Here is a 15,859-nt window from a genome sequence, read left to right on the forward strand (position 1 = left end):
GGTGTGGAGATGTTCAGCGTGTCCCTGTTCCCTTGAGGCTAGAGTACATCTCGGGCGGCTGGTTGGGTCCCCAGTGTGGAGAGAGTCCTGCAGATGGTGGCGACTCCCTTTGAGGCCTTGGCAAATGTCCTTTGAACAAGGATCAGGGCTGGTTTGGGAGTTTGTGGCGAGCAAAAGTACCTGGAGATCTATTAAGTAAAACTCCTAAAAGATTCTAGGAAAGGTAAAGGGATTGTTTGCCTTAAAGTGAGTCTCCGCTAGGCGTTACAGTGGAATTGCAGTGTGGAATCGGGTTTCTTCCTTCTGCCCGTTTTTTCTGAAAATCCTTCTTCAGACCTGTGTGAAAGACAATTGAACCAGACAGATGAAAAGTCTAGGAATTTCAAAAGTGAATCCTATTTTGTTTTTCTGTCAAGTTATTTAAGTACTGTGGCTTACCAGCGTACTGTGTATTAGGTGTATTTGTAAAGCGCTGTATAAATATCACAGCTGAATATAGAACTTGTCTTATAGGAAGTTCTAATGTCACAGTGTCTTTTGGTTCAGAATCGGAGAAAAGTATCAAATTTCCTGCTGAAGGACATCTCCAGGAAAGCAGTGTCATGTCTTGGCAGCTAGTGGCAGATGGAGTTTTCTGACAGCATGTCGAGGAACCTGTGGACACACAAGCATGTCTACGTGGGTGGTGGGGCAAAGAGGGGTGCAGGGAAGATGTTTCCCAAAACATAGTGGAGCTTCTCCTTCTGCCTGATGTCTGTGGTGTTTCTTGAGTGCTAGAGGAAGGTGTAAAACATTGTGAGCATGAGGAAAAATGTATTTTAATGAAGAAGAGGGCTAAGAAGGCCTGGAATGAGGTATCACGTAGAATTGTGTGGTTTCAGGTGGGAGCAGGGTTCAGTCTTGAGTCTGACCCAGAATTTTTATTTGTATTACTAAAAGGGAAGCCTTTAGTAATGAAGGCTAGAGTAAATCTCTAAAAATAAGAGCCTTTTTTCCAAGAGGAAGTCACAGTTTCAGAACAGTTTGAAGGTGCCTTGTGAGCGCTTGGGTGCAGTAGCAGTGTCAGAGTGGTTACAGGAATACATTTAATTATACGCTACCTTTAATTATAATCTTCGCTTACAACCATAATTTGTGCACCTTAATTACCACATTTGCTCTTGGTTTGTGCTCGTGTGGGGTTAGCGATGGAAGCGATCTTGCTGTCCAGAACCATGTGATGAAGATGACGAGGATGATGAAAGTGATGTCAGCTGATTGGCAGCTCAGGCTGTTAGTCATTAACAGTCACCGGGATGGCTGCACGCAAGGCTGAGGCTGCTGCTCCCTCCTTCCCCTGACACGGGTGGGCATGGCTTCGTGGGAGAGCTTTCGCTCTTGGAGCTGCCCGAGGTTTGGTGGGTAGGAACAGTGGCCCTGTTCGCCGATCTTGGATCCATCTCACCCCGTGTAACCATCTGTGTGAGCCCAGAGATGGGATTGACGGTGTTTGTGATGTTCTGCTTTGTGGATACAAGTTCCCTGCTTCCTTCTTGTGCACCTCTCGGACATAAAGACCACTTAAAGGAGCTGTGGGTGCCTCTTGGATCTCCAAAACAGGCTTGTCAAATTAAAAATAGTCCTTGATAACGCCTCTTTCCTTTTTTCAGGTCCACTGTTCTTTCTAGAAGTGGTTCATAGAGAATCTACTATTGGAGGTGTGCTCAACCTTGTCCTGTAAGGCAAGTGCTGAGAGTTGGGAGAGAGGGGCACAAGCAGGGTTTGCTTTTGGCCTTGTTTTTGCAGGGCTTTAAAAGCTGGTGGCAAGAAATGTTTGTAATTTTTGTCTTGAACAGGGAGCTAGTGCTGAGCGGAAAGCTTTAAAATCTCCCCCCAAAAAACTGTAGGTCAGCACCTACACACAGTATCTCCTCTTAGAGAGTGGAATTACTGAGAGTACTGACCAGTAAACCCGAAAGCCCTGTGTTGTTGAAGGTGGCTCTCCCAAGAACTCCTACTGTGGCTTCAGTTCCCCCTGTTGAAACCCATGTCAACACAAGCACCCTTTCTACAGCCTTTACAGGTGTATGGGGGTTTGCAGAGAAAATCAAACCATGGAAATAAGTTTTGAAAAAGCTTGTTAACAAAGCGAAAGCATAATTCGTTGTTTTTTTTTTTCCCTTGGAGAAGACATCCCTCTTTCAGCAGTTTGTGTTTCCCTACGCTGCAATCCCCAGAAGCCTCTGTCACGCTCACGCTGTGACTTGGCTCCAGGCAACGCCGTTTTGTCCCACATAACCTTTTTGACAGGCTCCAAACTTCCTCGTGGCGGTGCGGCGCGTCGAGCCGTCTCACCTTTTCTCCAAATACCTTTGTGCCGTGCTGCGGAGGTTTGGCACCTCGGGATTAAACAACTCCCGAGTTTGTTTAATGTGTAAAATGTTTGTGATTGCTTGGTGCTTCCTGGGCAGCAGGATGCACGATAGTGGCGTAGCGCTCACCTGTGGGTCTATTTATAGACTCCGGGCTTTCCCTAATGGCTAGATCCCAGCTTTTGGCAAGTCCGGCCTTTCCAGGCGTCATGCGGTGATGGGGGCTGGTTTGCGCCAGGCTGCAGGCAGCTGCCCGTTAACATTCCTGCACCAAAGGCAGCGCCGCTTCCAGCCGGAGCCCACGCGGCCCTGCTCTTCCTAATGAGCTGGGGAGATTGGAAAACTGCTCTGCAGAGGTTGTGCAACCGGCAGCGAGCTTTGCCAAAACAGAGCTGAGGATGTCTGTAAGCACAGGTAGATGCCAGAGTGTCCATCGGCACACGAGCTCCCTCAAGTAGAGGCTGGAGGAAGGAACAAACTGTGACATAGTGTGTGGAGCTGAAAGGGATGAAAGAAAACTCAAAGCAAACGGCCAGGAACATGAAAACAAATTCCCTTTCCATTATATTGAAACAGGAAGGTTTAATCTGATCTCTAAACAACAGCAGAGTAGTTAAGGCTACTAACAGAGAAACCAGAGGAATTCCTGGCATCACTGCTTGCTACAGATGAGGAGGATTAGAGTTTAAAAACAAACAAAGATTGTAAACCCTAATGGACTGGGTGGCAAATGTTTCTCCCTGGACCTTTTAAAAGAAGAGGCTGCTATGTTTTGGGCTTCGGGTAGGATTGTCACATGTGGGTTGGGCTTTTTTGGAAGGAGCGTGCAGTTGCTGCTTTATGCTTTGAGTTTTGGTTTTTTTTTTTCCCAAGCTTAGGATGAGCACTCCAAGAAGTTTATAATCGGAGATTGCAGTGCTAGTAAAATTGTTCCTCCCCCTCCTCCTCCTCCCTCCTCAGGCATCGAACACTTAAACAAGCCAGGACACTTTATGATCAATTAGAGGGATAACTTGGCTTGTCTGTCCTCGTGCTCCCCATCTCCAGAACAAGTTCTGATGCCCCAGGCTGTGACTGATTTTTGCTGAGTACAAAATTTCTGCTTTATATCTCTATCTTGCCAGTCTAGCTCACTGTTGTGCAAAGCATTTCGGGTGTAAAGTGGCATGAAATATTTTATTTGAGGAGACTTAGAGCAGTGCAAGATGTTCTTGCCCAGGCTGCTGGCCTTTAGCTGCGAGCGAAGGCCCCCACACAGAAATAGTAATTTGCTTTAATCCGTCTGTTGTTGCACAGGTCTTTATCCCGCCATCATCTGAGCAAATCTGATTGTTTCAGGAGCATACTGAGCAACACAGTTAGTGTCGTGGGAGCTGTTAGTGGTTGTATTTCCAAAGCACTGAGGGACATTGAGGAGTTGACCCACTGGCGAGGGCAGCAGGCTCAGCGTCGCTGCCCTGTTGGCTGGGGTAGCACTAGGTGGTTGTTCACCAAGCGAGGAGGAGGAGGAAGAAGCAATCCTGTGTTGCAGGTCCGTGAGGTGGGCGTTGGTTTCTTTCCTGCCTGGGTTTCCTCTGGGGAGGATGCTGTGGGCCCTGGTGAGAAGCAGCATGGCAAAATGAGAAATTTGTCACCTCCAGTTCTCGAGGAAGTTTGTTCTGAAGTCTGACCTAAACGCTATTTCCACGCAGACAGGTTTGGCCACGGCCTGTGGACAGACCCCCAAATCTGTGGGGTGCCAGAGCCAAGTGGGATGAGGAGGCGGTGGCTCTTGTCCTTAGAGATGTCCCAGAGTCCGGACAGGAGGTGACAGCAGCTCCGAAGCTGCCAGGAAGGAGCAGTGTCCTGGTGAACCATCCTGTGATTATCGCACACACAACAGTTTTTTGGGGAGGAAGTTTTCTTCAGCTGGGCTAAAGGCTATCGATGGAGTGCACTTACGCAGCCATTAAAAAATAAAAATAACACCTTCAAGTAGGGACACTGGAAAATTTAAAGCAATGTCAGGAAGGGCAGCTATTCTGTAACAAATCATAAATCCTTTGTAAAACCCTTCCAGCAAGGAGCGTTGTGCTGCTTTCCAGCTTCTGTTGAGGTGGCAGTAGCCCTTGATTTTTGAGTTGCTGTGTAACACTGCAGACCCTGGGACAAAAGGTTAGGTGTTCCCTCGGCCAAGCTCACCCTTGTGCTATTTTCTTCAAGCCTGGTTCAAACTGACTTTGTAATAGGTCATTGTTAATCTCTGGGGTGAGCACGTTAATGAACAAGGATAACCTGAAGTCTAAAATCAATGAACACCAGTTACCCAGGGCTTGCAAGTTAGAAAGTGTTGGAATGAGGTTGATTAGATAAAGGAGTGGCAAAAGTAAGGGAATGCAAATGGAGTGATTCATGATTGTGTGTGTGTACGTGTGTGATCACAAAGCAACTGAACTCGTTTTTCAGAAGAATCTGTAATTCTGAGTGTTCCTGGGTCTCCATCATCTTTCCTGACAGTTTCTGGTGGTCTCCCCATGCTGCTGGCTGGATCTGCTCCCGATTTTTTGAGCATAGAGGCTCCGTAGGAAAGCAGCTGCGGCCCAAATAGGTGTTCTGGTGGGCTTAGTAACAGCATCTCATACTGTCGCCTGAAGGTGGTGAAGTAGGCTGGTGGATTTTGTCTCTTCTTAGTTTTCCCTGTGGAAATATCAGCTGTTTCTTGAAAGAAATCTTTCATTTGTTCTTGTTTGTCCTGCCGCAGGAGGAAGAGCAGGCAGGATAGACAACTGTGTGCTCTTCCTGGCTTCGAGTCAGGCATCGGTACGATCCTGGGGCACTCTGAATTACTCTTACACCCCTGAGGAGCTACTGAGGGGGAAAAGCAGCCTCTGTCAGGAGGCGTAGATTTGCTCTCCAGGTGTCTGCACCTTCCCTGGCTGGCTTCTTGAAGTGCAGGGAGTTTAGAGAAGCAAATGGCCCCAGGCCGTTGGGTTTCCCAAGCTGGAACAAGGTTTGTCAGGCTCCAGCTGGAGCTGGACCTCCGTTCCTCCTGCTCTGCCATGCAGCACTGCTCAGAAGAGGATTTCCCTTCTCCCCACGTACGGAACATGCCCCGTGCTGCTCTGCGATTCTTCAGACTCGTAGTTGAGCGCCCTGTATGGTAACACAGCAGTGATAAACATTATAACAACTTGTTTACATCCCCATTTTTTTGTGGTGCGGCTTCCAGCCGGAGCAATGGAACCTGGTTAGACAACTTCGCTTTCATTTATGCTCCCAGTTCATTTGGGAAGTTGGTGATAATAAAATCCCTCTGCAAACCAGATCAGCAAAACTTGACAAAGTTTTCCACGCAGCATTTTTGATGTTTGGAGTTGTTAGTCTTCATGGTTCTCAAGATTCTGCCGCTGCTTCCACGGTAAAAGAAGGGTTTCATAACTGTAAATCAAGATGAAGGGCGTCAAGTGACTCAGATGTGGATCTCAAGGAATGTGTTTTTCTTTGACATATCAAAGATGGAATTACTGGAGAGATCTCTCACACTGGATTTTATTAAAACATTGCAAAGACTGGGGTAGAATCGCTGCACGTGGGTACCTCTCATTTAGAGGAGGCTCTCAAGGCGTCAAATGCTCAGCCCTTAGGGTTGATCACATCTCAGATATGTTTATCTACCTGCTGTGATGATTTCATACTGTAGGTTCAGATTGTATCTCCACTATTTAATTTCAAAGCCTCTCCCCATCAGGCTTTGAAGAAATCTTTTTTTTTTTTTTTTTTAAAACAACTGATAACTCTGCTTTGGATGGAAACGTCTTGAGAAAAGCATACCCTTTGCTAATATTTCACCAAGATCAATTAGCACCAGCTCCAAGGTTCAGCATTTCCCATCACAGCTGCACTTAGGTGGCTTTTGGGAGCTGTTGTCCCTCTCCAGCCACACAAGTGACTTCATTGTGCCCAGACGGGAAAAATCTTCCAGCGTGCACGCACGCTGCTGGAGTTTTATTTTGCAGCAATTACAGGTCCCTTCACGACTGCCTTGGCACATGGCTCCAGTCATTCCTCGAGTCCGCTTCCTCTGGAAAATTCCACTGACACCGAAGGAAAACTCGTGCCGGGGTTGCTGACGCGATGCTTGCTTTCCTGCAAGAAACGAAAAGGCTTTTAAATCATCAGTGGACTTTCCTCTTTCAGAAAATTGAGCTGTAACTGCCGGCCAAAACAGTAGCCCTGGAGCCAGGCTGACGTCACCGGTGGCTGTGGGCGATAAGGTTTGTGTTACCTGTGGGAGCCGTGTCCCACGGGGAGGGGGCAGGAAGCGCTTTCCCTGGCAAAGCTTATTTTCCCCTCTAAGATTAGAAATTCTTCGGCATCATTTGCATAATCCGTGAAGAGGAAGATTTGAGCCGTACAGCTCCGCTTTTCCCCCTCCAAATTCGTGTTGAATTCAGTGACGTGCTTCAGACGGGGTGTATTTGGGAGCCGGAGCGCGTGCGGTCGGGAGCTGGCTGACCTGCTCTGTGGTTTGCATTGCCAGCTGGAGCTGCCTTTGTTCCTCCTCTCATTGCCAAAGCCACGTTCAGCTTCAGTTCTCCGCTTAATTGCTGTAATTAAATTCCAGCCAAATATGCATTAACGTGTTCGTTCTGGAAAATAAAGCATTTAGTTATTTTAAGGTTAAAATGGGCTTCGGAAATAGCTAAGCTCTGCAGACCTTGCTCGTGCCCTGGTGACGCAGGATGCTGCTCCTCGGGGCTCTGCAAGGAAATTAAGCTGCTTTTGATCAGTCTGTCTTGTCAGTCTCTTACTCCCTGTGTAAATTTTTTTTTTTTTTTTTAAGCCTCGTGTCATAGGCTTACTTAATTAGGGACTCAATTCTCAAATATTTGCAATGTTTTCCTACAAATTGGAATTTGGTGAAAAAGGAAACCAGGACTCACTACTACTTAAAAACCTTCAGAATCACAGAATCATTCAGGTTGGAAAAGACCCTTGGGATCATCGAGTCCATGGACTGCAGCGGCCTGGGTCACTGTGCTGGGCTGAGGATGGACTCGTATGAAGTGCCGTGGAGCTGATTTTGGGGCTCAACCACCCCAGAGCAGCCAGACTGCCGCTCTCCTGCCCTCCTCCCTTCACCGTGGGTCAGCTCCCGTGGTTCTTCAAACCCTCCCATGGGCTGGTTGGACTCACTTGACCCAACAGCAAACGACTTCTATTTTCTTCCTGTTGAATGAAGGAGTTGAGTTGGCCCATGGAGAGCTCCAACAAGCACCAGATTCAGCATAAGACTGGAAAAATTACCCCATTGTCAGTGTGAAGGTGAGGAGAAAGCCTCCCCCTCCTCAGGATCAAATACTGTATGTGGCATAGCTCTGGGTTGGGAGCCACAGGCCGGTTGCCTGCTGCCTCTTCTCAGCGGGCTTTCCTCTGTGAGCCTTACGGCTTCCTCTGCTTCCATCCCAGCAACAGGGCGCTATCACTACGCCAGAGTAAATTTATTTGAAACACCAACTGTTACATGGGCTGCTAGCCTCTGATGGTCTCTTCGGTGAAACTCGTAGGGGCTGTAATTGAGATGTTAGTCTAAGGCAGACGGTGAGGATTTTGGCAGTTGTTTTGGCTTACTTTCAATTCTGACTCCTGAATTCCACTGGAGGAGTCAAGCCAAGCAACATTCAGATACCAGTCCCTTGTATTAAGTTGAACAAGTTTATTTGGTGATGCTACATGTTGGGCACGCAGGTAGCTCTTGAGGAAATACTTTGAAAATGTCCTGACACGAGCATCATCTTTCTTTTTTGGCTGTCGTACGGTAACATATTTACTGCTGAGTCAAAAAGCCAAAGCATATCCAGAAATGAGTTTTCTGTTGTGGTTTTCCTGGGGAAAAACCTTTCCTCCAGAAAGTGACTTCATCAAGAGAGAATTGCATCTAACTAGGTAATAGGTGCGAGTAACGAGATTTGCTTTCGTAGTCAGCTTTGCTCTGAGCTCGCGCCCGAGTTGTGGAGTTCAGCGTAAGTTGTTCCCACGTGGGGTTGGAGCTGAGGTCCAGCTCCCAGGATGTGCTGCTGTTGGACGTGAATGTGGGCAAGTTGGGTTTTTCTGAGAGAGCATAAATTCTGTAGAAGACTTTTCTGAAAACTTGCAGGGGAGAGTTGAGCCTGGGGAGGGGCGAGGTCCTTCGGTAGTTGTTGGCTTTCGCATTTGTCGCCTTGGACGCTGTAGTGAAAAGCTTCTCAGCAGGTTTCATCCAGGTCTTGAGGTGGAACTGCCTCTGGGCCAGCAGAATATTCCCCCTGCATCTCCCAAAGCATGCAGACTGCAGTCCCTCGGGAAGGGACATCGGAGCGAGATGTAGCCTTATTCACGAGCATCCTCACACGGTGTTGTCCTCCTTTCTGCTGCTGTTTAGTCTGCTGCTTGATGCAAGGTCTGTAGGCTATTCTCAACCTTCGTTTTCTTCCTGCTTTGGGCTTAGTTGCTTTGAAGATACTCCAGAGGTCAAGATGCCTTCAAAATAAGTTTGTACCACATCCGCTGGAATGAGAGCTTGACCCCAGCTATGACTATTTAGTGTTAAGAGAGTATAAATAATAGGTTCAGTCTATCTCAACCCCATATTCAGAGTCATGGTCTTCCTGCAGATACAGTTGTGGCTCTAATACAGAAGACTAGACCAACCCACTGCAAATAGCACGTGCAGGGTTAAACAGCGTATGTCAGAGCAGCGCTGGAAAGGGTGATGATGCTAAATGAAGGTGCTGGTGAATAATGCTGAGCCATAATCCTTCTTGGGACTCTCTTACTAGGCAGTCAGCAGTTTTGTGTGCTAATACGTAAGCGTCCGTCTTCTGAAGCTGGAATGAGATTTGTGGGAGAGGTGAACGTGAAAGAAGAGTTTCTCCTCCCATAAAATTCTGTATATACCAAGATAGATGTGGGACAAATTGTAGAATCGCTGTAATTCAATCAGCAAAAATAAGAAAAGAGTAGGATGTTGCACTGGACTTCAAAGTCAGCGTATACAAGCTCTGGAGTTGGGGAAGAGGTGAGAGGCTGTAGGAGGTTTTACTCTGTTTTAATACTGCCAAGCAAGGAGGAGATGAGACTTGTTAGTGACTAGTGAAGCCTTCAAAGGGTAGAGCAAGCTGCTAACAAAGAGCTTTAATTATCCTCTTGTCTGTTGAAAAAGTGTTGTGGCAAGAAACGCAGTCTATAGAATTATTAGAAGACTTGGATGTTGCTTTTTTATCTCAAAAGGTAGAGGAAGTTGCATGGGGAGTGGTTGCTTCAGTCGTGTGACTAATGGGGTGGTACTGGCTGAACCCAGTGATGGAAGGTGCTTTTCCTCCCCCAAATTCTCAGAATGAGGAGGTTCATTATTTTGAGAAAAGGAATAAAGACATCATTGTACCGGTAATTTGATGAGTGCAATAAACTTCATAAACCTTTAAGCAAGGACAAACTTTGCCTACAGTCTGAAGGGAGAAGGTTATGAGCCAGTAATTGAACTGTCATGTGCAGGTTAGAGTAAGGGTGAGGAAAAATCCCAAGTTAAGTCACCCGCAGATAAGAGAAACAATAAAGTCTAGACCTGAAGAAACTCAGCCTGGAGTACTTAAGGAACTGCCTGGTGCAGAGGCCGAAAAGTTAGCTCTAAATTGTTTTCAGAGGGTTGTAGAGGAGAAGGGAAGCCCAGAGAACCAAATAAAAAAGGGAAAACGCAAGTAGAGCTCTTAAAAGGGAAGGGAGGAGAGGTGGAGGGTATCTAGCCTGACTCCTCACACCTGCGTGGTGAGCAAATGTTTGATGGTGTTTATAAGCACCTAGAGAATCATACGGTGATAAAACAGCCGTTGTGAACTGCTTTATGCTGAGCTGCTGAGGAAACCATCCCCTTTGTAAGGGTAAAAGCCGATCAGTGTGTCTTGGCAGAGGTAAGGCTTGTGACACAGTCCCACGTGATGTTCTGATAAGGGCACTGTAGGACAGTAATTCAGGCTGAATCTCTTTCCACCGGTTTGTTGGTGGCGTTTTGGACGCACGGTCAAAGTCCGTCCTTGCTCTACTCTGTTTAGTGTTTTCATTGCACTGGGGTCTCTGCTGACGAGGTTGGGGTTGCTCCAGCTCTAGCTACTTGGCACAGGCATAGGAAGAACCTGGCTTCTCCTTCCCTCTCCTCTTGCATGTGCTTGTTTCTGATCCTTGGAGGGCAAAAGCCGAAGCTGATTTGACTAGCAGGTCGCTGCTTGGGCAGTGGGACAAAGTAATTCACCACATTTGCAGGTACTGCTGTTTTGATGGGCTTGCAGTCACTGATTTACAAAGTTATAGCTGTTCTAACACTTTATCACCCCACAGTGATGCTGAATATCCTGCAGTGGAGGTTAAGAGCTAGTACCGGTATGAAAGGTGAATTTCTGAGATCTCTTCCTGGCCTTTTCTATTTCAAAAAGTCCCAACTACTCAACTCCTCTGTTTTCCAGCCGCCAGCCTGAGCCACCAAAGAAGGAGAAGGAGGCAACCACAATTACCACCACTCAGTCAAAGAGAGCAGATGAATGGAAGGACCCCTGGCGCCGATCCAAGTCCCCCAAAAAGAAGCTCGGTGTCTCCGTCTCTCCCAGCCGTGCGCGCAGGCGCCGAAAAACCTCCGCTTCTTCAGCATCTGCTTCTGGCTCTTCGAGGTGAGTGAAGGCAGAGAGCCCGCTTAGTGTGTTGGGGAATGCGACGTGGCTCTTGTCAGTGAAAGGTGTTGAGGTCTTTGGGAAAGCAGCTCGAGGCTTGCGGCTGAGTAACATCTGTAGCCACTGGCATATGTAGGTAGTGAGATGGAAGCCAAAGGGGGCGCATAACTGGGTGCTGTGATGTGATCTGCTGAAGACTGAGACAAGACAGGTCCTTGGAAAAGCCCCTCTTCAGGGAAATTAGACTTGGAAGCAGTTTGGATGGTGAATAGATCACCTAGATGAAAACTGACCTTAATAGGAGCAGAAGGAGCTGGAAGCTGTAAAAAGTGGAGCCTTTTCACTTCAGGTGCGCTGGGGGGATGAGGTGAGCCCACTCCAGGAAGAGCATGCTGATGTTACTGGGGAAAAACAGGGGTTGTAGGGGCTTGGCAGAGCCTTATAGAGCTACGGTGGAGCTCAGAAACCAACGGGTGCAAGATAAAAACCACATTTCTGAAAGAAGCGCCCTGAATCCAGGAGAGTTGAGGCATAAGCTGGATCCATTTACTTTAAGTGCTTGAACTTTTGAAGCTCCTGAAAAGAGGGGGGAGAAGTATCAGAGAGGAATGAGGAACATGCTGAATTGAAGATATGGATCTAAAAACCAAAGCCCTCCTGAAGTAGATAGCTTTTCTTGCTGGGATCACTGCACCTGAGATTTTTCTGTTTTCCCATACCTGTGTGACCCAACCTAACAGAGGATTGTCTGGTGAAAAGGCGTAAAATTGTGTGGAAGAAGTTCTCAAAATGGGCTGGGAAGTCATTAGCTGAAGGAGGGGGAGGCCTGTTCAAGGGCCCAGAGGGGGTTGCAACAGCGGGATCCTCTCTAAAGGAAAAGCAGGGGCTGAGGAGAGGCTGTAGTCCTGGCAGACCACCGAGGAGAAGGCAGGTGATTTTTGGAGTAGTGTTTGAGAATTTAGGAAGAGTGTAAGGGAAAGAAGGGCTTCTCGAGGGGTGCTGAATTTTAATACTTTTCTTTCAGGTCCTCTTCTCGTTCATCCACCTATTCTGGTTCAGGTTCCTCGCGATCTCGTTCCAGATCATCTTCTTACAGCTCTTACTCTAGTCGCTCTTCAAGACACAGCTCTTTCTCAGGCAGCAGGTCCAGGTAATGGCTCCTTGGATTTGAAAATAATGGTGTACTGTTTTCCAAACACTTGCTAACAGCTATTTTTGCTGCTACTTAAAAGCAAATAGCCACTTCAAACCACTTTCCTGAGTGAAGGAAAACCGACAGGCTGCAAGGCAACCTGCTGGTTTGGTTGTTGAATGAAGCAGATACGTCAGCCACCCTCTCCTCTCCCCAGTACCCCCCCAGCAAGAACCACACTGTTGTGGCTGGGCTGTTTCCCAGGCCTGTGGTAGCTGAGCGGTCACAGCAGCCTGGCTGAGATTAACGTTTCCATCATTTGGATTTTATGATTGGAAGAAGTTGCTGGCATCCTTTTTCTGTTGTGCTGGAATCTCTATTTAAAGAGGCAAATCACAGCTGCTTTAATAAAGAAATGTGTCTTGTGATAGTCCTGACACTTCAAAGGAGCAATTCGGTGTCCCATGCTGATTAAACAGAGGCATGTTTGTTCCTCTGCCACTTCCTTGCCCCTGCGGAGAGTTTCCCAAGTCTGGAATATGCATAGTAGGAGAACTGGCTCCTTCGACAGGCACCTCTTCAGAGCTGAAATCCCACAGATACCCAGAGCGACTCACGCAGTTGATGGGAGCACACGGTGTCACTTCTGGAGAGGTGGTTTCTCCTGGGAAGGGCTCAGGTGGGAGTTATCTCGACGCCAGCACATGTGTGTTTGTGGGGAGTGGGCTGACCTTCCCCATCCGCCCATTTCGGACTCTGTTCCTTGCAGGACAATGCCAGGCACAGGTGACACACTTTGAGCATGTCTCTCTCAGAAGGGAGGAGGGTGAGGAACACCCAGGTGCCTAACTGTTCTTCACAAAGCCAGACACCTCGGTGACTGACTCGCTGAAGTACGAGGCTGCAACAAGGGCACTTCCAGTCTTGGCAGGGGGGTGAATCACTCAAATGCCCGCATCTGGTGTGCTGTGTCAGTGACTTGCCTCTTTGGTCAGTCCTGATCTTGGGAAACACCCAAGTGCCTTTTGATCTGTTGGCTTTGATAGACTCCGCTTGATTTTTCGCTCCTTGTGTTCCAGAAATTACAGATGGAGTTCTTTGTGTGTTGTCCTCCCAGGATTTTTTTTTTTGGCTGCTGTTTAAAGGATAAACTGCAGTAAGAGTTACAGGAACATAAAGCAGGTTGACATAAGTCATGCGAGTCAAAATCCCACTTACCTTCCTGTAGATATACTCTCCCTCCGGAGAGAATACAGAAGAGAAAGCCTCAGGTGTTGGTGTGGAATAACTGAGAGTACCTCTCACAGCCGACCCTACTTTTTTTTTTTTTTCTCCTGTGTCTCCCACTGGTCTAGTCACAGAAGTTGGTTTTGTTGAGCGGAGTCCAAATATAAAACTAGGATAAACTCAGCCCTATGGTTGAGTATGGTCAGTAGCCAGAGAAGGGAATGGTGGCTAAATGCACTGAAAGCCAGGAAAGCCTTCTGCTGTCCCAGAGACTGAGCTGAGTGACGTGTCCTTCCCTTCCAGATCACGGTCCTTCTCGTCTTCACCCTCTCCTTCTCCAACGCCGTCTCCACACAAGCCGCTTGCGAAGGCTAAAGGGGAGTTATTACCACCTGGTGGTAAAGGGTAAGGCTCCATCTCTGTTCTGATAATGCAGGAAAGTCTCCAAACAGTAGCCTGATCCCTGAGTCAGACCCTTCTGCCCTGGTTGACAGTTTAAGGAAGAAATGGAAGATGCAAAATACAACCCACATAGAATAATGCTTAGCTTTGCATATTTAATTAAACGATGGCACTTCCATTATTAAATCTAAGTTAAACTGTACAGGTATCCGTAAGTACTATACAGAATCATTTAGACTGGAAAAGACCCTTAAGATCTTAAGTCCAACCTAACACTACCAAGTCCACCACTAAACCACATCCCTACAGTGTCACGTTGAGGCCCCTGTCACGTATAAATGAGTGTTTTAAACACACAGGTGATTTACTATTTAAACATTCTGTGTTTGCAGAGATCTTTGCACAGAAGCTATAAGTAAGTTTAATTCATTCCTCTACTGTAGCTTTTGTTAATGCAGAGCCTTAGAATAAAGAAATGGTTCAGCCTCGTCTGTTATTAATATCAGAGACAAATTGGAACAGCACTGGAGCTGTGAAACTGTTTTTGGCAGATTGTGCCAACGCTCCTTCTCTTTTAAATACTTGAAGTTGCTATTTCACAAACTCCTGTAATACATAGTAAATTATGGATATGTTGGAGGGTGACACAACGCTGTACTGATGTCACCTCTTTTAACGTGACCTGCAAATAAATTACACCATGGGAATCCCCCTGAATTCTCCAGAATACAGGATAATCCCCTTTGCCACACTTTTTGAACCTTATTGACCTGCCTTTTTTTTTTTTTTTTTTTTTCCTTTTTCTCACCTCAGAGGGTTCAGCTCTTTAAGGACACACTCTCTGCCTGCAGCGATGTCTTTACACCCTTGTAGTGCACATTGCAGTGCTGGTTTGGTAACACACGACACCAGCCTGCACTAGCGTGGGGATTGTTTTCACTGCGTAACGTTGCACCCACTTAATCCTGTGCTCTGCAGGGGATGAATGCAGATATTCTTAAGCACAAGAGGAGGAATTAACAGTCTCTATTTTTGCATGCAGACAGCTGCCTCCTCCCCAGGTAATAGTAGGCATGACATCAGTGCTGGGGATGTTGAGCACTAACCAGCTATTAGAGCAGAGGTTGGAGTGAGCAGTGCTGAGGAGCCACAGCAGGTGCTAGATGAAGTCACAAAAATGTTGTGTGGCAGCCCTCTGCGGTGGCGTTACCCGTCAAGTGCTCTGCACGAGGGGCATTGGCACACACAGGATTTTTTTTGCACCCTGCTGATCCTTGCGAGGGAAAAGAACATTTTTGCATAAACCGTGTGCGTCTACAGCCTGGCAGATTTTAAGTAGGTGCATGCATTTTGCATGAAAATGCACAGAATCGAATGGCTAAGAAACAGCAATTCCACACATTCTACTTAATTTACAACTCATATGTGTCCAAAATCAGCTGTTGCATAGTAACTTTGACCAGGGCAGGGGGGAGTCCCCGGGATCCCTGGGGGGGTTGAAGAGTCGGGCTGAGCCAGCGCTGAGGGATCTGGTGGGGTTGGGAACGGTCAGGGGGAGGGTCATGGTTGGGCTGGAGGAGCTGCAAGGGCTTTTCCAACCGAGGTGATGATTCTATAATTCTAACTTGTCTCTGAAAAGGTGACTTGCTTTAGAATACAGGAAACAGATCCCTTTAGGGGTGTCCGTATTGTTTGGGAGTGTTTTGGTGAAACAGTCAAGTCTCTGTCGCTACAGTATCTGTGTAATATTTAGTCAACAACAAACACGAGTGCATTTCATTGTTCATCAGAACATCTCTCTGTGGTCTGTACCTATGGACTTTGATCACCCACGTGAAAATTTTAATTTTTGTAGTGAAAAATCTGTGAAGAAACTAGCTGCCCTTCCAGTCCCTCAGCCACTCACTAAAATTACAGCAGCTGCACCAGAGCCAGCCAAACCAGGGGATAATCGAGAGGCAAGAAGGAAGGAACGTCAGACAAGGACTCCACCCAGGAGGTAAGAAGGCTGTGGGGGTGGAGTGAGGCTTGATCTCCTGGAAGATAGAGCAAATCCTGGGTTTCTCTTGGGA

General features: G+C 47.2%; 1 protein-coding gene across 6 annotated transcripts in view; it reads left to right on the forward strand.

The window, feature by feature from the left end:
- Positions 1-15,859, forward strand: part of ZC3H18 (zinc finger CCCH-type containing 18) — a 49,135-nt gene that overhangs the window by 22,626 nt on the left and 10,650 nt on the right. For all 6 annotated transcript variants that reach the window (XM_074913392.1, XM_074913393.1, XM_074913395.1 and 3 more), the window contains 4 exons: positions 10,826-11,026; positions 12,051-12,176; positions 13,689-13,790; positions 15,643-15,786. In XM_074913392.1, coding sequence (XP_074769493.1) covers positions 10,826-11,026; positions 12,051-12,176; positions 13,689-13,790; positions 15,643-15,786 — 573 coding nt within the window. The remainder of the gene's footprint in view (positions 1-10,825; positions 11,027-12,050; positions 12,177-13,688; positions 13,791-15,642; positions 15,787-15,859) is intronic.

The sequence above is a fragment of the Athene noctua genome, chromosome 9 (genome assembly GCF_965140245.1).
Source record: "Athene noctua chromosome 9, bAthNoc1.hap1.1, whole genome shotgun sequence".
NCBI lineage: Eukaryota > Metazoa > Chordata > Aves > Strigiformes > Strigidae > Athene > Athene noctua.